Source organism: Metopolophium dirhodum, chromosome 1 (assembly GCF_019925205.1).
Source record: "Metopolophium dirhodum isolate CAU chromosome 1, ASM1992520v1, whole genome shotgun sequence".
NCBI lineage: Eukaryota > Metazoa > Arthropoda > Insecta > Hemiptera > Aphididae > Metopolophium > Metopolophium dirhodum.
This window is the reverse complement of record NC_083560.1, coordinates 31,037,891-31,065,399: the sequence shown is the minus strand read 5'-3', so window position 1 is coordinate 31,065,399 and position 27,509 is coordinate 31,037,891. Positions and strand designations below refer to the sequence as shown.

Sequence of the window (27,509 nt, the reverse complement as noted above, 5' to 3'; positions counted from 1 at the left end):
CATCGACGCATTTTTTTATCGATTATTATAACTTTGAAGTGCACGTAAATCGCCACTCATACTAAAATATTACATTGTAATTCCAGATGTGTAATTGTTAAAATATGCAATTTATAGGATAGGGACTAGACTGACCATCCGCACTCCACCACCGTTTTGTTAAAACCGCTAATATCGTAGGTACATCTTTCTGTGTTGCTGTAAATCATACTATTGTTACTTTTATTATTTTTATATTTTTTAGTTACCAGTAACTATTAAACTATAAAACAATAACTACACGAGTTAATCAATGTATAGTACCTATTTAGGTAGCTGTAATATCTTATATCGGTGCATATAGCTCCATAACGACTAATAAGTAGTAGCATTGATTATAAATACTAGGTAGTAGGCACCTAGTATTAATAGTATTAATATAGTACCTATTTATAATCAATGGTAATAGGTACAATAGGTACATTGTTTGCCTTAGTGTTATACATGGACAAAAGGTATAAGTATTAATTCCAGGGGTCTTAAATAATATTGTTGATTATTATTTATTATCTAAAACTTTCGGAATCGTAAATAAATTTGATTGGTTTTTAAATTTCCTAGCCCTTTAAATATCCTTGTCATATACTTCACATTCATAGGTACCTTATTTTAAGAACGTGTAAAATAACACTCATAATAACTAATATGCTCGTTACGTTTCGTGACAATTGCGTTAATTTATTATTGCCCTTGTTTTAATAAAAAGTGTTTTTAATTTCCTATGATAACAATGAATTAAATTTCATTAACGACACAAAATAAACTGATTTAGAGAATAAACTAGAAAGTTAATTGAAACACACAGCTCAGCTAGATATGTTAAAACTAGTACTACACAAACGAAAACAACTGGACGATAAACAGATAATAAATTAAGTCCACCTATTAAAATCCTTATGTAATAGAATAAAAATCCTTCAATGCCCGAAACAAAATGAATACATACAATTATGAAGGGCAAAATACCTACCTACAATTAGATACATAAATATTATCGATAATATTACGCTTAAGGGGGCTGCAGTAGGTTTTGTCAAAAGTCAAAACTAATGTAGATTTGACCAATCTAAAGATTAATTTTGTTTGTTATAATATTTTTCAATATATTTAAATTCCATATCATAAAATAAATCTTAAGGGGGCTGGAGGGGGCTCTAGTCGATGAAAAAGAAGTGATTTTTAGACCAATAAGCTAGACAAAACTGGAGGAATTTAGTTTGACAGATTTTAATTTTTAAAACGAATTATGATTGATCAACTAGTTTACTAGGGAATGATCGAGGTTAATTTTTAATATTCCAATTATTGTTATAGTGTCATAATAAATAATATAAATACAAAAATATCATATTTTTTCGAATTTTTTATTCTAGGATATCACAGGTGAAAAAAATTTCAAAATCACCTCGATCATTCGTAGTAAATTGGCTGATCAATCATAATCCGTTTTCAAAATTAAAATCTGTCAAACCAAATTCTTCCAGTTTTGTCTAGCTTATTGGTCTAAAAATCACTTTTTTTTCATCGACTGCAGCCCTTAATAGCGATTAAAATACAATCTAAGAAAATATGAATTCATCGAATTTATGGCAACAGGAGAAACTTCTTTCTCAAACGGATATAAAAAATGAAATTGCCTATGACAAATAAACGAACAAGTTAACGAAGAATAATAATCACAACCTTGAAAAAGTACTAGGTAAATTCAGACCCGAAAATAAAATGTTAGTATGTTCATTCAATTTTTTTAATATCTAATCGTCTTTATTAGAAGTCAAATTTCTAGCTGATCTTGTGCACTTCGTTGCTCGTTAAATGTACCAACTCTATATGACTCAAACTTTGTTCAATTCGTTATTTAATATTCGGTGTATGAATGTATGATGTTCAAAATGTATCTTAACTTTTCTGTTGCCTGGAATAAAAATCCTGATTCGCAGAAGTATATTATCAGGTAGGCTGCAATCTACCTACGGTAGATCTCGGACTCAGGGCTGTTTGAACGTAAGTGTATGATTTAACTCCAAAGTATCAAAGTTATACCAAGTTTATTTTGATATGATACGGTGGATTAATATAATCAATTAATACATAATCCTAACCTAACCTAACTGTAAGTACTAAAATCCGATGAATAAAAAAAAACCAAATTTAACCCTTTTTAAATTAGCCTATCTTTTTCCCAGAGATCTGCACACAAACATTCATTTATATATAATATAGCTAATCCTGCGCACTTCGTGGCCCATAAAAAATTGTGATCGTTCAACTCCTTTTTGGTGTAACTCACTGCAGTAAGTGCTACTCAGCCACCCTGGTAGGCAATGTGTGATAATTAGATTTGATGAATGCTTGTACCTGATCTGCCCGATTAACCAATAGCAACCAATAATAAATAAATACTATTTCTATTAATTATTTCTCCTATAACCAATAGCAACCATTTATAAACCAATATTTCCATCGTAAATCTCAAAATTCCTGTTTGATAACTTCTATTAATTGGTCGTAGTGTGATGTTATATATAACCTATAGCCTTCCTCGATGAATGGACTATCCAACAAAAGAATAATTTTTTAATTCGAATCAGTAGTTCCTGAGAAAAGCGCGTTCAAAGACACAAATTCTACAGCTTTATATATTAGTATAGATTACATATATATTATATTAGGTATTTTATATTACATAATAATATGTTATAAATTGTATAAATGGTATAGATTAAAATATATATGTATAAAACTTGAATGATCGGGTAGGTAAGTAGGTTTATAGCCGGGATCCAACTTACCCATGGCCGGCGTGAGGGTAAGGCGACTCAGGCGTATCTACTGTACTTACTACCTATGCATGAAAAAGCGCCTAATCATTTTAAGGCTTATGGTACATGGATAGAAATTGAAAAACGGTTAAAACTAGATAAAACAATATATATGTAGACTGTAGAGCATCAATGAATTACGAACATGGTAACTGATTATTAGGTTATTCAGTATTATGATTTCCCAGTTTGGTAATTTCAAAATGTGGCAACCCTAATCGTGTAGCTAGATTTGGAAAACAATGCAAATTGCATCGAAATCCCAACATTAATCATAAACTATAATGACTAAACCTCAACATAAATTTCACCTATATAATATATAGGTATATAAATAAATAAAATGTTCTTATTAAGATCATTTACAGGCAGTTTGTTAAATGCAACATTATCAAATATTAGTCTTACATATTACATTAGTGACTTAAATATTATATAATACTTAATAGACTGGAGATATACCTTAACATTATATAACAATTAACTCTAAATGTAGTATTTACTTAGTTATTAACATTTTTCACGAGAAAAAAAGAAAAAAAAATCCTTTTTCATAATATTTGGATTAATTTAATTTCAACAAATTCGAAATTTTTTTCTTCTTATGTTTAACTGAATACATATACATTAACAGTCAATGTCCATTCTACTTATACTTCTTAATGTGATTGGTTTATTTTTTGTTAGGAATTCATGATGATAGTTATTAAAAAACATTGTATTTTAAGGCTGTGATAAATATTTTTAAAACAAAATATAAATAATAAATGCAAAAATGTTGAACTTGGGGTTTTAAAATAAACTGTATAAAAAAAAAAAAATATTTAAACTTAAATAAACATATGCAATTTATATAAATTTAAATGAATATTATGTTATAAAACATAATTATAGTGTAAATTTAATTGAATAAATATGAATAAAAAATGAAAATGAGCGAATTTAAATTATCACAGTTTATTAAAAGTAAATAGAAATCACAGTATGTTATAAAAAACAATTTTTTAAATAATTATTTTAAGTTTTTTACTATTGTTTAAAATACCATTTAGCTAGGAATGTTCAGCTTAGATTGAAAAATAAAACTTAATTAATAAATACCATCAACTACACTTATTTTTTTTATCATTTTCTACGCCAATACAGCTCCTTCAATGTGCAGCACTGACTTGCGAAGTGTCGTGGGGAGGAAAGGTTAACTAGATGGAATAATTAAAATGACAATTATAGTGGTGGTGTGTATAACACCAAATAAATTGTATTGCAACAACATAAAGCAATGAATTATATATATATACATATAGATTGAATGACTTAATCCCAATTAATAATAATTAAATAAATAACTAACATATATCAACAGCCGAGCACCGTGGTACGATGCCCAGTTACAACAATTACATTTAAAAATACAATTGACCTAGATTGCGGCGGTACTACAGACTGACGGTTCACGACATTGAATGGTGGTTGCTGCACAGCTCCTCTGACGGGGAGGTATTTAGTTGGGGCTCACACGGCGGCGAGCGACCGCCAATCCAACACAACTATGTGAAAGTCGGGGGGTTATCAAACCACCTGGCCTGGGTTTCAACAAAACCAGATGTACGACGTACCAATGCGCAAAACGTAAATTAGAATCGGAACATCAAACTCGACTATTGAAAATTTGAGAGTAACAATGTACAACATCCATGTGGTTTCAGGCGGCGGGTCACAAAGCGGCACACATCAAAGGTAAGCGGACAAAAACATGTGTCCGGCCTGACCAGTGAAAAACAACAACAGCGACGTCTCGGCCCAATGGTTATGTTGGTTATCAAAGGCCGTGCGATGCCCAAGAGGACAAAATTACGACCAGACATCAGGTTGTCACTGATGCCCACAAAACTGGATGGAGACCGTTTAACGTGAGCATTCAGCAAGCTTGTTTGAATAATCATGTTTCTTTTTCTTTTTTCTTTGACTATTGTGGGACAATTTCTGTTTCTTGATCTTCTGTTTCAGTCATAGAAGGGTGTACCACTCAAAAAGGAAGTTGTAGAAATATTATTTTTATTAGAGTCCAGAGGTGAAATATTATTAGCAGTAGTATCAGCTGGAGAAATAGTATTAACTGTAGTGTCAGTTATGGACATTTTATTAGCCTTAATGTCAGTTGTTTAAATATTAGAATATTTAACAGTTTTATAGTTAATAGTTGCGGTACTTGTTGTACGTATGGTGATTTATGAATATCATTAAGTTATGAACATCATTAACTGCTTTAAACTATCATCTAACAAAGAATTCTCAAGTACAGATGTAGTGACCGTTGCAACCAAGAATGGTATACTGAAATCTGATGACTGTGAATAAGGCGCGAAGTTATTTGTTAAACTATGTAAGTGTTTAACATAATATTTATGTACTAAATCAAGTTTTTTTTTACATTTGATGATTTATTACTATCATCAGCATCAGAATAACTGTCAGATGCATTTTGTAAACGTAATCGATTATCACATATTTTTTTTATGGAGTAATTGTGTAGCATATTTAAAATGTTTTATATGTGTTTCCATATGGTCTATCATCTGAAATATAGAATGATTTTCAAGATAATTTTCTGTAATAAAACGCCGTGCCAAATGTTTTTTCCAACTCAACGATACTTTTCTATTGGTTGGTTGTTTATTTTCACAATTATCTTCTTCAATACTTGGATTTTTTCCTTCAATATAATATGCAAGTAATGTTTTTTGATTTAGGTTAACAGTAGAATCAAATTCACTACAATCTTTACAAATGCACCGTTCAGTCAACTGTCCTAATACAGGTATATCAGACCATGATTTTCTCGGGTTCGACATTAATAACTCTTTATATTTACACTGAATATGATAACGAAAGTAATCAAATTGTACAGTGAAATTATGACGTAGAATTTCTGCTTTGGAAGGTATAATATGGAAATGATAGCTATTGGTACATTTTGGATGAATGCACAAAAACAACTTACCACCAATGAATAATTTGTAGGCTGCTAGTAATTCAGCAAAGCTTAGTGATGTACTTGATTCTTTACTTTGACTTGGTATTTTAGTATTTCTACACATTTCTTGATGCTCAGTTGGTTCTGTTCTAGAAGTACTTTCAAAACTGTCAACTGCTCGGGATTGAATTTGTATTTTTTCATCAATGGATTCAGATCCAGATTGAATGGTAGGTGAAAGGTGATCTGGTGCAATAAAATTAGATAACTGTTGGTTTGGCTGGATTAAAGTACTCTTGTTTATTCTTGAGAAACCAGTTTCATTTGGTGACAATTTTTGATTTAATCCATCGGTATATTTATACAATACATTTGAATTTATTTTATAATCCTGAGAATATGGATCAGATAGAGACAACTTTATAGGCCACTGAATGTCACTAGAAGGAGAAGCAGTACCATCCTGATCGATACTTGAATCAATTATTTCAGTAGAGTTTTCTACGCTTTCGTCTTTGCCACTGACAGTTAAATTACTCTGTGTGTGTTTCAAATTTGAGACCGCTGTTATCGATAATTTAGGGTGTGATGCTTTTGTAACCCATTTGTTTTCTTTGAGTAAATGTTCATTTGTTAGACAAGAAACTCCATTTATGTTATAAGAGTTCTTTGGATTTTCAAGTACAGAGTAATCATTATTTAAAGTGATACGACTAATATTCTCAATGATTTGATTTGTGTTGCAGTTCAATACACTTTTTTCATGCATGGACTTTGTTGTGCAATTTTTTTTATTTTTGCTATTATCACCAAATGGTGAACATTGATTTCTTTTTGATCCTTTAGAATTTGAACATTCAGGATGATAAGAAGTACTTGTTATTTCAGAAATGTAATTCAATCTACTTGGATTATTAGATAGCGTAGGATCAAATCTGCCATCATCCCTATATAAAACATGTTTTTCAGATGATTTTAATTTTTTCAGATTCACTTCCATTTCATCTTCACTTGATTGTCTTTTTACATTATCCGGGAATGATTCAAGAGTGACCATTAATGTTTTTAAGGCATCACCAGAAGATTTTTCATTTTCATTACTTTTATCATTATTGCTTTCAATTATTTTATTAGTTGATGAATTTATAAGATTAGTTTTTTCTATAGATTTATCAGAATGTGAGAAATTGTCTGCATTTGGGAGAGAATTATTTTCTGAACCTTCTCCAAAGTGATTTAACTTGCTCAAATCAACATTGATAGGAACTAAATTATACTTGATTTTTTTCATCAAGCTATTAGAGGAACGTGTAGTTGGTATAAGTGGTTTTAGAGAGTCATCAAAATGTTCATTCTGCAAAAAATATCAATAAATTAAAATTGTGATTATACAAAAGTCAAGAATTAATATTTATTACTATCTTCAACTACCTATCAACATTTGCAAAAAAGCTTATCTTAAAATGAATTGATTTGATTTAATTGGGTAAAATTAAGTCACTTATTTTTTTTTGTTAACACATTGACAACTACTAGTAAATATTGAATTTTGTTACATTTGTTAAATAAATAAAGTTATTATTTTTATAATACCAAATAAAATATTTAACTTAGATATTTTAACCTGTACTTTTTATGTAATAAAATATAATAAAAACTTAAAAATTATTTATAGTAAGATAATTTTTATTTGTTTAGTTCTTTGAATTTAAAAATATGAAACAATATTATAATTTTTTCAATACACTGAAAATAATAAATAGAAATAAAAGGAAAAAGAGCAGATATTATACAACCAAAAGAACATTAAAGAAAGAATGCCGAACTGTGCATATAAAAGTAGTCCGGAAATATCACATCTGCCAGAATGCGTGTAGCCAGTAGTAATGTTGATTTTACATGTAAATCGGAATTTATCAGTTATTTTTATTATAATCTAAAAATGGTATAACTGTATGAATAATTACTATTGAAGGTTTTTTAAGACAAAATTGTCCTTGATGGACATCAAGTACAGGTGTTTCCAAGAATATCCAACTACTAGACAAAGAGATATAATTGTTTTAAAAAACACTTTCAATTTGTATATACCTAAGATATCAATAATAAAATATCAATGCCTGTGTGTTATCACAACATACAAGAATAAAATATGTAAATGTATATTAGTTTATTACTCACATAAGAAATAGGTATATTATACTATTGATATATATGTTAAGGTAAAAGTATGAACCGGTTAGCGAACTACTGTTGATAAATGTCCGGAATGCAGACATTTATCAATTGGTTTTGGTAAAACCTAGGATACACAAAATTGTTTGGTCAAACCCCAAATGATTTTTGTAGTTCGGACATTTACAAACGAAATTTGGTAAATCTTAGGATAAACAATCAGTGATGGTAAAAGTCCGAAATAGTACCTAATATACTTAACCTAACCTAACCTAACCCGTACATTGCCCATACATAATATAGATAATCGTCTTGGTAAGTCACATACTAAACTCGATTTTCACTCGGTAGGTCACATACTAAACAAATACCCAGGGGTCTCCAACCTACAGCCAAGGTTTTTGCACTGGCCGCAAAGCTAAATGTTTTGAAAATAATATATTTAATAAATAATAATTTTCATTTAGGTAGTTTTTATTGTTTTTAGTTTATTGAATTAATTAAATAAAATTAATTTATATACTAACACTATCTAATAATAGAAAAACTCGTTATAAAATTTAAAAAATGATTTAATTTTCTAAATAAATCATATCTATTATTATCTATTATTCAACTTCATAACCTCTCTATTCCTCTAAAAATGTTGGCCCGCCTTAGAAAAAGGTTGGAGACCTCTGATTTAAGCAACATTATAGAAGTTATAATAAAAAAAAATTTCTTACCCAATTTCTCAAAAGTTCTTTTCTCGAAATCGCAAATAAATCTGGTCGTAACATTTTACATTGTTCTACAATTGGTTTTAATAGTATTGGAATATCTTTTCTTTGAACAGTATCCAATATATCCTAAAAGCAATAAGTATTATTAAATTATTTTTGTTTTTATCTATTTTTATTGGCAAGTAGATACTTGTACATACGAACGGAAAAATGATTGACCTAACCCTAAAAAAAATCAAACTAGGTATAGCCTTTTTATTTTGTTATTTATGTACGGAAAACTAGTAGTAGTTCATGTTCAGCCCTATTAAATACTAACTATTGGAATTATTATTTCTTACAAAACTACAAACTAGAAAATAATTTGATAAAAAAGGTTTGTTATAGATTATCGGTTACATAATTTACTTTATATAATGTCCAAGCTCTGCAGCATCCTAATACTTAAATACATAGTTATACATTATAGACAGTTAAATTATTAGACTTTAAATCTACCTTTATTTTTAGTTAGGTACCAATTTAACTTAGCCAGCAATTGTGATTTGTACCATTTAAATTAACAATCAAATCTGACCAGTCATTTACCAAAAACAATGTTTCTGTGTGTACAATTAAAAATATTAAAAAAAAACAGTATGTTGAAATAATTATTTACATTTAGGTATACTATATAAAAGAATTAATTTAAAATGTAATGACCTAATGAATAATAAGAAAATTTAAAATTATTTTATAAAATATGTTCATTATATTATAATGAATATCTCTAAATTCACATTCACGATGTAAAAATAATTTTTATTTAGTGTTTAGTGTACATAGATAGAAATATTATGAAGCATATACAGTATGATTTATTTAATGTAACACACAAACATTAAATAGCTGTACTGAATGAATATACCATATTAAATAAGTTTATACAGCCAAGTATCAATAACTCAAATTTTTTACCTCTTGAATTTTAAATTGTGTTTAAGGTAGGTATATAACTCAAAAATTACGCAAGTTGTATTTAATTTTTATCCTCCTTGAGATTTGAGGTATTGAGACTCGATTGTATAGTATTTTTCTAATAAGTGTATATAATTTAAATAAAAATTTACCTTGTAACACTTCTTGTGTAATAAATTTGCACCATATAAAAAAAAACTAACATTTTTTATATCTCTCTGTATTGAAAATTGCTTTTCATTTGAACACATTGTCAATTTAGACCACTTTGGCCAGTTAGGCCAATTATATTTCTCATATTGACTCACAAAATCATTTGGAACATTCAACTGCCTTAGAAATAATGTTAAAACGTCCAATTCTTTTTTCTTAACAGAATCAATCATACTAGATGAGTGAATTATTTTTTCCCACAATTTAAAACATACAATATATCTCATGTAAGTTAGAAAATTAATTTTTTTGGGCATTGGATGTTCACATAGTATTTTTCTGTAAATACCACATTTATTAAGTCATTAAATAAAATTGTTATAAATTAGTACTGACTGAAAATGATGATAAATAATAAAATACTAACTTAGAAACTGGAAGCATTATTGAATCTACATCAGTAATAGCAGTACTATTAAATAAAAAGTATGATTTAAATACCGCATCAAACATGTAATCAATTTTCTGATCTAAAAATATTAAATTAAATAAATAAATTTAAATTATACATAGGTAATATATTTTATTTTATACCTTACCTAAAAAAAGAAATAACATTGTATTTATTTTATTTGAAGTTTTTATGTGACCTGGGTTTTCTTTAAAACGTCTACAACAGATAATTAACAATTTTTAATAATATAATAAATATAAATCACATTAATTTAATTTAAGAATATAATTATTACATTTTATGTAAGTACAAGGAATTTTGTAAGATTTTGTACATAAATTTAACATTATCACAATGGTTATAAGTTATACTTTTACCAATCACAATAAATATTTAAGGTGATTGATACTTACATTTTTAAAAACATCTATTAGGTATTTGATATATTATTATTTACCAACTAGTTGAAAAATATAATAGAAATACTTGATTAGTATTACCTACATAAACCATAAGAGACAATTATAATGGAGATCATTAACATATTATAACACTCGTATCATAAATTAAAAATTAAAAATATTTACTATTTCAATACTTGATGAACAATTTTGATGTTTTATGTTTATTTTGTGCAATTTAGTGAATAATTATCATTTTTGGTCTTAAAATTAAATACCTACTTAAGCATTAGAACTTACTGATTTGACATTAGTTTCAAATCTATGTAATTGGCCAACATTGAACTCATTCTGTCATAATATATAACATCCAAAGTATCTCCTTTATCCTGAAAATAAATGATAATATATAAATACAGATAAAAAAAGTTTTTAGAAATTTCCAAAACCGCTGTGATGTCAGTGTCTTATAAACATGCAGCACTATAGCTAATTTTCATTCGGCCAAACCAATTTTGTATTGTTAGCTCTATTATTAGAGGGATGAATGAACTATTATCAAACTCAAGCTAAGTACATTATCTGTGTTTATGTTGGTTTTTTTTTATCAAGTCGGGGTGGTAGGTCATTTTACTGGTAATTTAATATATAAACATCATAACATGTACAGTAACATAATATCAATTAGTCAAAAAGTCAACAGGTAAAATACTAAAACATGGGTGTATGGAAAGAACGTTTATGCGGTACACCTAGGCAACGATTCAGTGGTACTCTCACTAATAAGCTAATCTTTCCACTACGGGGCTCAGGTCTTATAGACCAAACATGATAAATATATGTTGGTAATGACTCATAACTTACTTAAATATAAGAATATAATCTGTGTATTTTTATTATATTTTTTTTTTCAAGTAAGTTATGAGAATTTATATACTACTGTAATATAAGTACTCATAACTTGATTGAAAATTAAATATCATAGAAAAACATGTATTATATTCTTATTTTTAAGTTTGTAAATATATAAATTCACTTTAATATTTAAGTAATAACATACAATTGGTTCTGCTGATTGCACATTTGTTATGCTGTATGACAGAGACTACACACACGGGTATGAAACAGAAAAGCATTTAATTGAAGTAAATTTGAAATGGTTGATACTAATTTCTTCACATAAGAATTTTAGAATGAAACAGATTTAAAAATATATATTTTTTTTGCTACCTATACAAAATATCAAGTTGTTTTTTAATTTTGGGCTACAAACTGAATGTATTTGCATTACACTGTATTAAGTCTTAACAATATCAAATTAAACATAACTAAACCATACTTTCAAATAATTATTAAATGGTCCTACTTACATAATTTTAAATTTTAAAAATAATAAATTTATTTTTATTAATGAAAAAATATGTTTATTTACTTTTTTTATGGTTTTATAGTATCCTCGAAAAAACAACATAGATTGTTTTATATAAGTTTTCATAAGAGATGATTTATTAATTTTATTTCTGCAATCAAACATTTCTTGTGATATATTCCTGTAAACAAATAAAGCGTTAATATACATAAATCTAGGTATAGTTACTCCAACCTATTTGTATAGATAAAAAATTTACTACAAGGAAGAATTAATATACATTTATACGAATAATTCAGCCAAAAATAGGTATAAGTAGGTATATGAAAAACAAACATTATGTTTTAAAGTGTAACTTAATTTAAAAATTAAGTAATTCATTTTATTATTTGTCTAAATATATTGATTTAAAAGTTCAAACCATAAATTAAATGCCACTTATGGTAATAATTATTTGTGTTGCAATATTTTTAATATTATTTTAATAAAAAGCAAACTGGGAATGTTGCATAAAATTGAGTAAAAACTAATAAAACCCTCAATAGGCCAAAAAAATTAAAAATGACGAAAATAAGTTGTTATTATTTTAGATGATTTATTATACCTATTTAATAATTTGGTAAAATATTAAGTACTACATTCAACTTTTGAAGAACTTTTTCTACTTAGAATAGGACATGCAGCTATACACATAATTTCTAATTAAGAGGACGCTACCAATGTATTTGTTGTCTCTGTCTACTATCATACAACATGGTGAATTCTCATTCACTTGTTTCAATAGTGTGCTGTTAGTTTTAATATTTGAGTCAACTGACTTGCTATCAAACTTTTAGGTAAAAACTTAAATGTACTTAAGCGTTGGCGATTTTTTTGAAATTTTAATTTTAATTTTTAAAAATAATTTTTAAGCAAGATAAGGGCATGTGAAATGTTACCAATTAAAAAAATATCTCGCTTGAACATTTAAAATTTGCCATTTTGTACGTGTGTAAGACGGAGACAATAAATACATAGGTAGCGTCCTCTTAAGTACCTAAGTTTAATAAAATAATTTAGGTACTTACTGACAAAACAAATTTAATAACCCAAAAAAAAGTTCTGTATTAACATGGCATGAAATCTTACGGCATTCCAACCGAAAACTAGCTATCCATTTCATAAATGACAGTTCCACCAATGTTTCATGACAATCCACATACTTAGGAAATTTGTCCGAAGTTGTTGGCGTGTTTTTAGTATTTTCCTCGACATCTGAATCAACTACAATAATAACAAGTTAATAAAACATATAATTAATATATTATTAGTGTTTGAAGTATGAGACATTTCATGTGAAATTATATGGTGTAATATTTAACAAAAACATGAAACATGGAAATTTTTTTAATACAAATATTAATGATGGTTAATTTATTGTTAATTATATAGTCCAAGAGTACTAGGCATAATCATTGATATTAGTGGAATATGAGTGCTGTGGTTGACATATTATGTATAATATTGTATATTTGAAATTATAGTTATTATATATATATACATTATTCTCATAATATACAGTTATATAGTTATTAATGCTATTATTTATATAATTTTCATAATTCATTTACTCATAAATAAATAAAAATAATACAAAGAACTTACATCATAATATTATTTTGTTTTAATTTGTATATATATTATTGATCGTTACAGGTATAAGATATTTGTACATTTAATTATTGTATATCAATCATTCAAATACTAAATAATAATAACAAGTAGGTATGAAACAAAAAAACCATCACATTACACTGAAAGATGACGTCAACACGCAGACGGCTGACGTAATTGCAGGGCCAAAAACATAAGTGAACAAAAGGTTAGGTATAAATAAGGTATAAGGTATAATATACTATAAAACTATGAATTTCATTTAACACGTTATGTGAATATAAAACTTATAAAGGAAACAAAAACAAAATGTATTAAAATACTGAAATATTTCACGCATTTGAAATATTACAAACATTTTAAATTTCATAACATTTTCAAACACTATATTATAATATAAAACTACAATATATACGTGTAAATAGTTAAATAATTGGTATTGTAGTAATAGATAAATCATAGGTATAACAGTTAAGAGACAATAAATCATGATTACACAAAAACATAATGTTAAATTATCATAAACTGCAAAAAGTTTTTTTTTATAGATTTACTAAATACAATATACATTGGTAAGTATTTACTTATATAAAATAAAATTGTTGTGTTATGTAAAAAGAAATGGTTTAAATTACCTAGGTATAGGTAAGATAATGATTTTTTTGGGGTTTTTTTTTCAATAATACATTTTAAGTTGATCAATTTATTTTAATTTTTAGATACTGCATTATTTAAATGTTTTGAATGTAAAAACTTGTTTATTATATATAATGTTAAATTTAAGTTTTATCTCAAAAAAATTATGTGTTGATAGTTTATACATTACCAAATCATTCACAGTAATAGATTAATTTTAGCTTACTCTAATAATCAATAATTTTCTTAGATGTCAAATATTTAAGTTCATAATCATTTTAAGTTTTTAACTAATTTTAAAATAGTAAGTCAAGATTTGATTACACATATAATTGGTAATTACTTTATACAATGGTTATTTCATTGCAGAATTCTAGAATTGCAAAGATTAAAAAAAAATATAAAACTTTAGCCACAATATCTTTTATTGATAACATCATTTATTTTTTTAAATATAGATCAGAAACCCTTTAACAATAATATAATATTTATAACTTGTACTTATTATTGGTGCAAAATAAAATGGTAAAAGACGAGATAAAAGAATACTAGATAAATGCATAATTATTTGTAAATATACAACAGTGGCAGTCTTTCAACTGGTTCTATAATTGGACCTCCAATCTAACATTAATATTCTGAAAAACTTGACCCTTTCAGTGCAACACTATTTATCTACTGCAACCTGTGTTTGCTACGTAAAATAAAACATTGATTATTATTTTATTTTTTTTGACTATTTTTAACTATATTTTTTTTAAGATTTTAATTTTGAGATTTATATGATCTAATTATTTAAGTTTAAAATAATGCAAGCTATTGTTTCCAGAACTTGAAGGTTACTGGAAAGTGAGAATATTATAAAATTCAGGAATGTAATAGTAAGTCTGGAGTAATGAAATTTGACGAAAAGTTTTCAATACTGGATGTTGCAATAAATACTCAATGTCAAAGAAAAAGTTGTAGAAAAAGTACACATTTAGGTTTTGTTGTGAACAATAGCATACATTCTAACACTATAAAATTATTTAAGTACCTGATATGTTTTATGTAAATTTTAAATTTTAAATTACTAAAATACTAAAATACTCGAATAAATATTTGTTTTTAATTTATTGTCTAAATATGTACTAAATTTATAATACTTTTCTAACATTATAATATGTAATAAAGATGTGTTTATAATAATTTATTTGTTGTATTAGTAAATTGTCAGTTAAAAAAATTATTTGGAATTTATTTTTTTGTGAAATGATTTTTTAGGGAAAATTATCTTTAGGGTATGTTTGAGGTACCATTTAATTGAAATACAATAAATGAATTGTAAATAACCTACTAAAATGTAATTTAAAATGACAGTGCCAAAGCTGCTGATGTATATTTTCAATCAATAAAAAACAAAGAACAATCAGAAATCTAGCATCTAGCCACATAAGTTACACAAATTATACATAATTGAATGTTTTTTTACTACGAAGAAAATATTCAAAAACTGAACAATTTCATTTATAAGTTACTTTTCAAAGCCTTATGAATTAGGTCCATACAACAAGAGTTTTTTAAGAAAGTTCTATTTTAAAAACAATGTACTGGGTTGTAATTTTTAATCAAAGAAATATTGTTCAAAAAATATTTGAAATTTTACCTAATAAAAATATGTTATAAATTGTTTCTAAATCATAATATATATAAATAACAATATACAATTATAAATGATAAATTTAAAAATACAAGTTTAAATCAATTGCCCATTGTTAAAATCTACTTTAATTCATTATGAAATTGATATTAGTCAATAGGCCTAGAGAAGAAAATAAAATAATTTTGCATTATAATATATCGATGGCTAAGAGGCCAAAAGTTGTAAGTCACAAACATTAAATTTTACAGGAGAGCAGTTTTAAGATTTTAAATTATTCTACACCAAAACATTTGTGTTGTAGATTTTTGTTTTTCGGTGTTGCAACTGATTTATTTGTAAAATATTCTGTAGATTACATAAATTATTACTTTTTTTCAACGTACCTAATTATAATGTTTCTTTTAAATTTAAATGGGACTTGTTATGAATGGCAATTATAATATATTTTTACCGTGGACATATAAGGTTTTGATGGACATATTAACAGTTGTCAATTTAATATAAACTCTAATTAATTTATTATATAAATAGTTAAAATGTATGTAAGACTAATTTTTTTGATATAAAAATTCAATTTGTTTATATAATTGCAGTGAAAAAGTAAAAAGTATAAAAAATATTGCAATATTTTATTGAATGTAAAAATAATAAAGCAGCATTTTTCATCAAATTTTTAGTCAAACAAAACCCGTGTTTAATGATATTTTATGCTAATTGAAGATCTCATATTATTTAATGTAATTTAAAATTAAAAATGTTTATTATTTAAAATAATATGTCTGGACATATTCATTTTTTATAAATAGATAAACAATATTATCAGTATTATCTAAAACATTACACGTCCAAAATTGAATGTATTGTTTTTGACAAAAGTAACAAGTCCGGACTTGTTATATTTGTCCGCTTGATATTTAGATCATGTTAAAATATTTATTGCATGTCTCATTAAATTAGGACTTATTATATGTGTGCACTAAAAAAACCTATCTTGCACTAAAAACACAAAAATTCAAGTATAAATAAAACATGTTTTAATAATGATATTGACTTGTAATGTTTTACCGAATCAAAAAGACGACCCAGATAAACCCTATGGACTAATAAAACGATTTTGAGAAAAATTGGACTTACAACCATTGGCCTCTTAGCCATCGATATCTAGGTTAGTATTATAATTTATAATAACTTTAACTTTAGTAATATTCTGAATCATCTTTATAATAAAACTAGCTGATCCAATGCACATTGTTGCCTATTAAATGTACCAACTGTATATGACACAAATTTGTTCAATTCGTTCTTTAATATTCGGTGTATGTTGTTCAAAAGTAATCTTAACTATTTCGTTGCTCGGAAAAAAAATTTTAATTGTTTAACTCCTTCTGGGTGTAACACACTGTGGAAGCAATATCTTTTTAAGTGTAGCTAAATGAAAAAATTATATTTTAATGAATAGCCATCTCAACCGGTGGTGTCCGTGAAATTTGCAGCAGTATATTATCAGGTAGGCAAATACATAAAATACATAGTTTGACAAAATACATATGTGCAAATTATTTTGAGTTAGAAATTCATAAAAAATTTTCTTTTTTAATCTAAGATTTGAAAATTTAACACAAGATTCCTCATACAAATGTCTACCTTTATTTTATATTAAATAACCAAGAATAACGATTTCATTAATTTTTTTATAATTTTATAATATTAATTCAACTTACCAGCTACCGTATTAGTAATAACTAATAAGTAATACAGTAGTCACTCAATAATTCAAAATTCAGGGAACCGAGTTAAAAATTCGATTTATAGGTACCTAGAGGTTTTTGATTTACCAAGTGTTTGAATAACCGAGGGAAATCAAAATAATTTGAATTAAAGAGAGGTGAAAAATTGTATGTACATTTGTTTTGACATTAATTTATTATCATATTTTACAATAATTAATTGACATTTATTTATTATACATACATATTAATATATTTTACAATTATTAATTGACATAACAATACAATTAAAGTTTAGATTAGGTAGGTGAGGTACGATAACATTTATAAGCTATGATAGTATTTAACCACCATCGTTATTAGTTTCATTACGAGCATGTCAAATAGATTGTAAATAATCTTTATATTATGTACATACATATGAACTTACAAATTATAATCGTGTTTATGGAAATTTGAATTATAGAAGTTCGTGGAAAAAAATTTGAATTGTAGAGAATGTCCGACAGACATTTGGACCAGAATACATGGGTTTTTCTAACTACCTATAGAGGTTTTCTCGTGGGGCTCAGCGTTTAGTTCGATTTATGGAGTTTTTCGAATTATTGAGGTTGGAATTATCGAGCGACACTACTGTAACAATATAAATATAGTATAAAATATCCTCGAAAATATCTTAGACTGCCAAACCGCCTCCGCTCTGAATCATATATTATCGTATACAATGATATATTATTGAATTCAAATTTAATTCCATCCATAACAGTGACCCACTTGTAACCTACTGTACAGCAAAGCGAAATCCACTTACCGTCTTTTGTATGCTAAAACTTATAAAAATATTATTAAATGATTTAAATGTAAGTACATTTTTCTAAAAAAATAGGTCTTAAATGCATACTAAAGGTAGGTAAATGATTAAATGCAAATTAAGTTATGAGAAATTTTGTTTAATGTCGGTATACAGATTATGCTGTTTGGAAAAGACATGTTTAAATAACTTATTAATTAGTATGTTACTGAGGCTATCAACTATACTTATAGTCTTAACACGTTCACTTTACACAATTCTAATACCAAACAATCATTTACAATATTTAGCTTTAAACGAAAACAACTACTCTACCAAGACATATGGTCTCTATTTGTATTTAACCATAATTCTCAGCAAGCAATATCAACAAAATAGAACAACGGTTGGTTGACTATAAAAGTGAAACAACCATATTAAACTTACTTTAAACGTACTTGAAAAGGAATTTGATGTAATGGATCATATTTACATAATTTCACAAAATGTAGGAACGGTGGGACTTCCACCAGGGTTATTCTCAGTAGAAACAATAAATGGAATAATTTTTTTAAGACACACGAGTAGTAGTTAACTTATCTAGGTAAATGTAACATTTATATTATTCCTAATATAGAAGTTTAACGAAACTGAGTAAAAATGATAGTTTTTACAAAATAATTTCTCTACGAGGGTCAAAAAGTATGAGTGCATATTAAGTACCTACTGTACAAAGTGACATAGGTAATGAGCAATGACAAATAGAACATTGAGACAAATGTTTAAGCACAAGTGTACAACATAAACAAGTCATAAAACTATGCTTGTGTAGTATCATCAGTAGACTCTGAGTTTTATACTGAGAAACCACCTAGACAGCTGAACGGGCCAGCGTCTGGCACAATATCATGTTGACAATATACCACTGGCTAGCTAGAGTAATGGTGAAATCATGTTTACATAGACAGAGTATGAGGTAAAAAAACACTCACTTGTTATGTCTACAATTTCCACGGGCTCTGTGATGCTGATGGACATTGACGACGATGTTGATTTCTCTCCGTGCTGCGGGTGAACAGCCACCGCGTCTCCAGTGACGTGCGCAACATCACTCTTACTAGACGCCATCAGTGGACCTTCACAGCACTGGTTCGCTGTGCAAGACTCCCTGAAATTTGGTGCTCGGCCACAAACTGTGGCAGTGGTCAACGTCTCGCAGATGAAGAATATCGTGTGACTGACTGAGCACAACCTATCAGTGCTGCTGTACGCTACAAGTCTCCGTCACTCCGGGGTCGCTTGTGAAGTAATGGCCGACGAATTGCGGCTGGTAATACACTGCGGCGTCGGTGGCGGCGACTAACAATATTATTGTTTCGTCGAGCGGCGGCGGCGGCGGCGGCAGCTACGGTTTCGCTCAATCGACGATCAAGCAACCGAAACTTTCCGTTTCACCGAAAATGCGAACGAGAACGTAATAAATGTAAAACTACTACTGTCAATCCGAACGACTTGTAAGGTTACAATTATTATCGTATTAATTTACGCTGCGTCTCGCTGATACTCGCGTGCCCGCGTATAGACAAAGACAAACCGCGTCGATAAAGCGTACACTATACTGGCGCACACTGACCCGTCGGTCGTCGGCTGTCGCCGTCGCCCGTCGGTGTATGCAGGCTGCATAATCGATACCCGACTAGTTACTGCGCATGCGCCTTAGACGCCATAATAATATTATTTCATAAACTGGAAAGGGCCTTCGATCGTAAACTACGGATGTAGCGGCGTATAATTTTGTTGCCGACTTTTGCGATTAGCGACGATTCTCAGAATTAAGTTATCGATGTGCGCATATGCGATGCAACACCTCGCACAATTATCCATAGGTCACTATCATCGAATTATTATTATAATTAATCTCGGTTCATGGTTAATTTATTATAATATTATTATAGTAGACATTATACTACTATTCAATATAATATTATACTTCAGACATAACGTCATGGTGATTTCATCTGTGGATAAATATACAAGGTGCGTCGCGCATGCGTATAACCTAATTCGGCGGCGACCGTCGGCAACATTTTTTAGTATTGATTTAATACGCTCCGCCCATGGTATAATATGGCGGAGGTTATAGACCTATTAACTGATGGACAGCGCATGGAGAGAGAAATCACCAGACGGGTTTGTTGAGAGAGAAAAGAGGTTTTGGACCGTTACAGTGTGCTAAGACATATTAAATTATTAAAACACAAGACATGTTTGTTCTCTCTCATATGCTCATAATATGTTATGTTTTCCCTCTTAGTTATGCCGTCTGGATTAACTAATGGCAGAGCGGTGTGGGAAGCGCTGTCCATTAGTTTAGAGTACGGTTTAAGATATCTTAAACAATGGTCTAGTCTATATAATAGTGGCGGCCCGTGAGACTCGCTGTGAGTGGCATAGATCAAATAGATACAAATAGATCAAATAGAACTCAATGTTAAATTGTTGGTCCACCGCATAGGCGTGTTTACGGGAGGGGCCGGGTGGGCACTGGCCCCCTGCAGACTGTGCCTCTAATAACATCATGCCAGGATAAAAAAAAAGTGTACAGCTGTCTTACGTATAATACATTGAAGCCAATATAATATGTGTGAGAGAGACAGACAGACAACTTAATGCATTATAATTTAAAATGCCTATGCCGAGTTTTAATTTCCTTCATAAACCTCACTTTACTTTTTGATAATACTGCAGATCTTCGATCTATCAGATCGCGGATCTAATCAGATATGTTTGCGTTACATATCTCACTTAATTCCTAGTCTATTATAATATTATACGTCTATGGGTTGTGCATGTAGATGAATTCTTTAACATCTATGGTTGTACATCAACACTGTGGCGACTTACAACACCGTTCCAATATTGTTACAGTAACCACGGTGTATAGTCAGCCGTACAGCCCCTCTCGCTTTATGATTGTATACACGCGCCGATCGCCGTCGGCTACCATGACGTTACCTCCGACCGCTGCACTCACGCTTCTTCCTTTTTTCTGGACGAACGTAGTCACATACAGGTGTCCCGTGAAGATATACCCATAAGCCGTAGAGGAGGAACTCGCCGCGGGGACGAAACCCGGCTTAAAAATAAAATTAAAAAATAAAATATAATATGTACCTATACTACCTAGTCCATGGCTCTGAGTCTAATAAAAAAAACGGATTTATGATAAGTTTATTATCTATAGGGAGATGTTATATTAATGTGTAAATCCTCGCGGGACACTCTGTATACAATTATTATATCAATACAGTCGTCGTCAGCCGTGCGCCCCATCTCCCTCTATGATTACTGATTGTAACACGCGCCGATTGCCCGTCGGCCGTCATGACGTTACCTCCGACCGACGCAGTCGCCCATCTTTCTTTTTTTCTCGGACGAACGTCGCCACAATAATAATAATATATACTACGGCCCAAGAGTAAAAACGCGTCCGTCGCTTCGCATCGGTTCCCCTTCCATATGCCGAATCATACCGATCGGAAACCAGCCGGCAACGATCGCCGACTAGGCACTATAGATACAGTCGTTGCCAGAGACGGTGGCGGAGGCGGCGCGATAACAGAAAACCAGTGGTTCTCCGTATTTCAATATTATTACCGAAAAAAAAATACATCAATAAACAAACAATTGTCACAAAAAATATTTTACGATATTAATTTAAAATCAAATAGGTATTCTGATAATAATCTTTTATTTAAGAACAAAAAGTAGAAATTGTAAAATAATATAAATAATATAATAATAATAATAAATACAATTTTTTGGCACTGAGCCGGGTTCGAACTGGTGGACTGCGTGCGTCGTGACTGGTGACCTTTGCACCACACTGCCAGCGACTTAGGACTACACTTAGGTACTGAAAAGTGCCGCCGCCGCCGTCTCAATTTACCTGGCATCGACTGTACTAGGATGCTACTCCGCCATTTTGTGACTTAAAATGTTATGTGAATATGAATTTTTCCTCCTTTATTTTATCATTTTATCATTGATAAATGAGTCGCAACATGGTGGCATAGCACACCCATTATATGTAGAGCCTTACGCCGACAGTCGTCGTTGACATTCGTGTATACGTATAGCGACAGCAGTAAACACGTTTACGAAATTCGACATATTCGTTTTTATAACTGGTATTTTGTGTCGTTTACGTTATAAGTTTATAAAATATTTTTTTGCGAGTTTTTTTTTATTCAATATGAAGAATCATATAACACCCACAAAACGCAATTAATTGGCTGTGTTTTTATGAACCGCTGTATTGCCTGTATTTACGTCGCCAAGTGGTGGGAATGGCACTATGGTGAGAGAAAATTCGGCCGGCAGACGTCGCGTACGTTAGTTTCGATGCGATTTACGTATAATAGGCTCTCGTGCGGGCCGGAGTGTATATACATAGATTCTACCGCCACTGAAATGTAACGACGCGCAAACAACGTTTTTCCTCGCGTCTCTTTTTATGTAAAGCGACGGCGCGTATTATATTCGTGTTTTGTATTTATATATTTATTATTTTGTCATAACCGTACTCAACTGCTGAATTATATTTTTTGTAATCTACGATTATACCGAATTTCTGCACAAACGCATTTAAAATCAATAAACGAAATTTCTAAGAATTATTGTCATAAAAATTGTGTTTTTGAATTTTATTTGAATTTTGTTAACCTGGTAAAAGTTGTTATTACGAGAATTTTAAGACCCGTGATGACGACGACTACCTTCCATACAAATCAAAATACCAAACCGTATAAACATCGATAGTATTCGATGTTTTCAACTTTTACTATCGATAATACCTATCGATAATTTTGCTAATCGATAGTATTTTTTTTCTCATTAATTTTACTATTTTCGTAATTAATAATTTATGTACGAAATACAGAGCCGGCTCGTGGTTTGGATGACAGGACGATCGCACCCCCTACTAAAATTAATTACTTAAAGAAAATGGGATGCTACCAGTTTTACGAATTACCACTTATAACATTACATTTATTACCAAAAACCATTTTATCCAGTAGCGTTATTACCAGTTCTACCATTGTACTCAATTGCCAAAAGAACGTTTTTCCATGATTCATAAAGGTAGACAAAAATATGAGGAATAATTTATTACATTTTCAAATCTTCGATTTAAAAAGAAAAATTTTTATGAATTCACAACTCAGAATAATTTGCAAATTTTCGTGATTTTTCCGTATTTTGTCAAGATTTGAACTTTAAATGCTTATAAATAAAAACTGTGACTAAGGAAACAATATATTAGGAGCCTTAAATTTCTTCTCTGCAGGAAGTATATTTAATTTACTGCCGCTTTAAGTAGTTTTCCTAGTAACCAATAGTAATATATGTCATTTCTCGCGAAGTATTAACATGTACGTGTGTGCGCGTCCGAGAATTACATCCGACGGCGGTTTCCCGACGTGGCATTACAGCGATTCTCGGAAACATCCCACTAATGATAATTTACTACCTACTCACCACGAATCACGGATTAAGATAGTCCATGCTACGAATTAAGATACACTAAATAATTAATAAATATCTTAATTCGTGCTACTCACACATTATAGACATAGCTCAAATGTCCATGTCATGTGAATTTCCTAATTATTACTCTTTAAAACATTAAACGCTGGACTCGTTTAGCGCCCCCTCAATGCAAATAATTTATTTATACTTTTACTTTATGGTCAGTCATTAAGTAAATACATAATAATATGAACAGAATAATAAATAGTCATTACGGTGAAAATAACATTGATATAGTGATTAGTGGTAGGTATAAGCACAGAATATCCATTGGTATATCTGGCATAAGACATATTTTAGTAGACTGCCAATGAGGGGGAAATGGCTCCTGCCCCCTCACCCCATTGTATATGCCATATTTATTAGGTATATTTTGCATTAGAAAAACTGGTGATTTACAAATTCACTTGTAAATGTTGCGTTCCCAGCGTTCCATTTCAAATAAATGGAAGGGGTACGCTACAAAAAATTTAAAAAACAAAGGCTATAAGTTATAAATTCATATATGTGATATTGAAATTTAAACAGTTAAGTAATGCTGTCCAAGATCTTTAAGCAATATTGTATTGGAAATAATTCATGGGATACACAATAATATAATAATTATTATAATTTACATTTTTTATTCATCTTTTTAACTTTGACAATAATACGATTTAACATATTTTATTATAAATGAGTGTAAGTATAATATACATTATAAAAAACACAGGTTTTCATATAAAATATTAGTAATTTATTATGTGTTAAAGAAATATACAGGTAATAATAAATACAAAACATAATATTGTAAACAATAACATCATGAATATAATAAATACTAAAATTGAATAGAAGGTAGTTACAAAATTCAAATTTGGAAATACATTATAAGCTATTATACCTATAATACCTATATTATACATACATATATAGGTACCTAATATACCTACACAGTACACAGTGCACATTATCAATAATTGTTCCATGGAATAAGTGACTTAGTACGGCCATGATTGCTTTACCTAAACCAGTGTTTCATAACCTTTTTAGAACCACGGAACACTTATAATTGTATAAGATTTTTGCGGAGCACTAGATCGTAAAATAAAACAATACTTACATTTTTTTTTTTTAATAAAATTACATATATAATGATACTCGTATTTAGTCAATGAAATAATTTAAAAAAATTGGTAAATGATATAAAATAAATACAATTTTTAAAGAAATTTTCCGGTTATTTAATGTAATATTTGGGCCTGATGACTGTTGCATATATTTTCAATATTTGGTCTTATATGTGAAAGTACTACTCTCATTTCCTCTTCTAAATTAGTTAGCCTTTCACGTTTTTTTGTCTTAATATTTGTTAATGTTGAAAATCCATGCTCGCATAAGTATGATGTTGAATATTATAATAAAATTGTAATCGCTTCAGAAATATTTTTAAACTCTGTTTGAATAGAAATCCAAAATTATTCAACTGTTATTTCGGAAAATTTAATTTTGAGTGAACAATCAGTTGACAACGTAATAAATTCCTCCTCTTCTTGTAACGTGAACTCATAAATTAATGTATTGATTGTAAAAAATGGATTTCGTATCCAATCATAATATTCAATATTAAAATATTTCGTAATTTTTTCTTTTAATAATTCTAAATGTTGCGTTATAATTGGAATAATTTTATGTATATTATTTTGGACCGAAAGAAACATGTCTACCGTCTTTTTTTGAACTATACGCGTTCTCTAAAAGGATATTTTTTTTTTGAAATGCTGATAGTTTATGCTTGGACGTTAAAATATTTTCATTTTACCTTGCATGCTAGTATTTACAGTATTTAAATAATTAAAAATATCGGCTAAATATGCCAATTTAGTACACCAAATATTTCACCATAATTTTGGCGGAAAACTTTAGCCTGCAAGTTCACGGAGCACCAGTGTTCCGCGGAACACCGGTTAAGAACCACTGACCTAAACCTATATACGGCTATACCTACCACAAAGGCATAAAACCTTTATACATCAATGATCAAATTGAAATCTACTAACTATGAGCCAATGATTACAGTTTACAGTTACAGTAAATATTAGGGAACGAAAACAATTTTGAAATACTAAAATCTAAAGTCATCAGACGTCAAAATTAAAAATACACGCATACAATAAAGATTTAGTATTAAACGATTTTAGATTTTTGTTATTGTTAAAAAAGTATTAGTTGCAGAAACTTGAAACTTTTACACCATTTTAAATTAGTATTTTCTTCACATGCATTAATTTTCAAAATATTTCACTTATTCTTAAGCTATTTATAGTAATTTATTTGAAATATTTTATTTTCATAAGTTGTATTCAGGTAATTTAAAAAAAAAAATATTTTGATGAATTTGATTTAATACAAGGTTTTATTTTGTGTGTGGCCTTACAGTAATTTAAATTTCTAATGAGCGTATCTTAAAACTTAATAGTCCAAGTTAGATACTCAAAGGAAACGTTCTGCCAAGGTACCTACAAATTTAATTAACTGTTCTCGTGATTTAAGGTGCAATTATTCATGTCAAATGTCAAAACCATTGAAAAATGAATTGTGAATATTCGATTGGTAAACATAATAATACCGGCATTTTATCTAGACATTTTTTTTTCAATTCGTAATAGGCAGGTACTTCATAATTTAAAACTGTAACGCGTTATTCTATAGAAATTACTTATCAAAAATAATTTCTATTACATTTTTGTAACTTGGAAATAATTCTATAGAAATTACGTGACGCGTTACAAGCAAAGTAACGCCGTTGCAGCAACTCGTTACTTTTTCGTTGATTTTTATTTCTATAATTGTCAATAAAATTTTATTTGTTGGGTAAAAACGCGTGAAAATTTAATACAAGGCCTGACTATGATGTTATATATTACGTATGCTACTTTACTACTTTAGAGCTCCTGATATACTGATACAATAGCAGTTTAAAAATATTAAAAATACATGGGCACAATTTTTTTTGTAAGCATCTAAAGTTCGATTTGACAAAATTTATTAAATTTCAAATCTAGTAATTATTTTGTATTTAAAAATGTATCAAATTTTCATCTTAAATAGCTAAGGATTGACAATTTAAAACAAGGTTCCACGTAAATAGGTTATATATAAATTACTTTATTCACATTTATATCATCAACTATACTTAGCATTTAGCAATATCATAGGCTGACTGACTGTTTTCGCTCAGAATCGTTTTTCTTATATAATGATATTATATCATTGAATTCAAATTTAACACTATCCATTATAGTGACCCACATGTAACCTACTGTACAGCAGAGTCACACCCACTTGCCAACCTTTTTTAATTTACTTTTTATTTTATAAAAATACGCAAAACTTCCTAAAAAATTGAAGTATCATAAAAAAA

At 28.8% G+C, this 27,509-nt stretch overlaps 1 protein-coding gene across 1 annotated transcript; it reads right to left on the bottom strand.

Annotated features, from left to right (window-relative positions):
• Positions 1 to 3,930: 3,930 nt before the first annotated feature.
• Positions 3,931 to 20,077, bottom strand: LOC132937039 (uncharacterized). The gene is given in 11 exon segments (XM_061003868.1): positions 3,931 to 5,298; positions 5,301 to 5,377; positions 5,379 to 7,189; positions 8,736 to 8,858; positions 9,842 to 10,181; positions 10,270 to 10,372; positions 10,442 to 10,512; positions 10,998 to 11,086; positions 12,130 to 12,247; positions 13,134 to 13,329; positions 19,507 to 20,077. Coding segments are annotated over 11 exon segments (3,261 nt in total). The 5' UTR covers positions 19,643 to 20,077; the 3' UTR covers positions 3,931 to 5,101.
• Between the last annotated feature and the right edge of the window lie 7,432 nt (positions 20,078 to 27,509).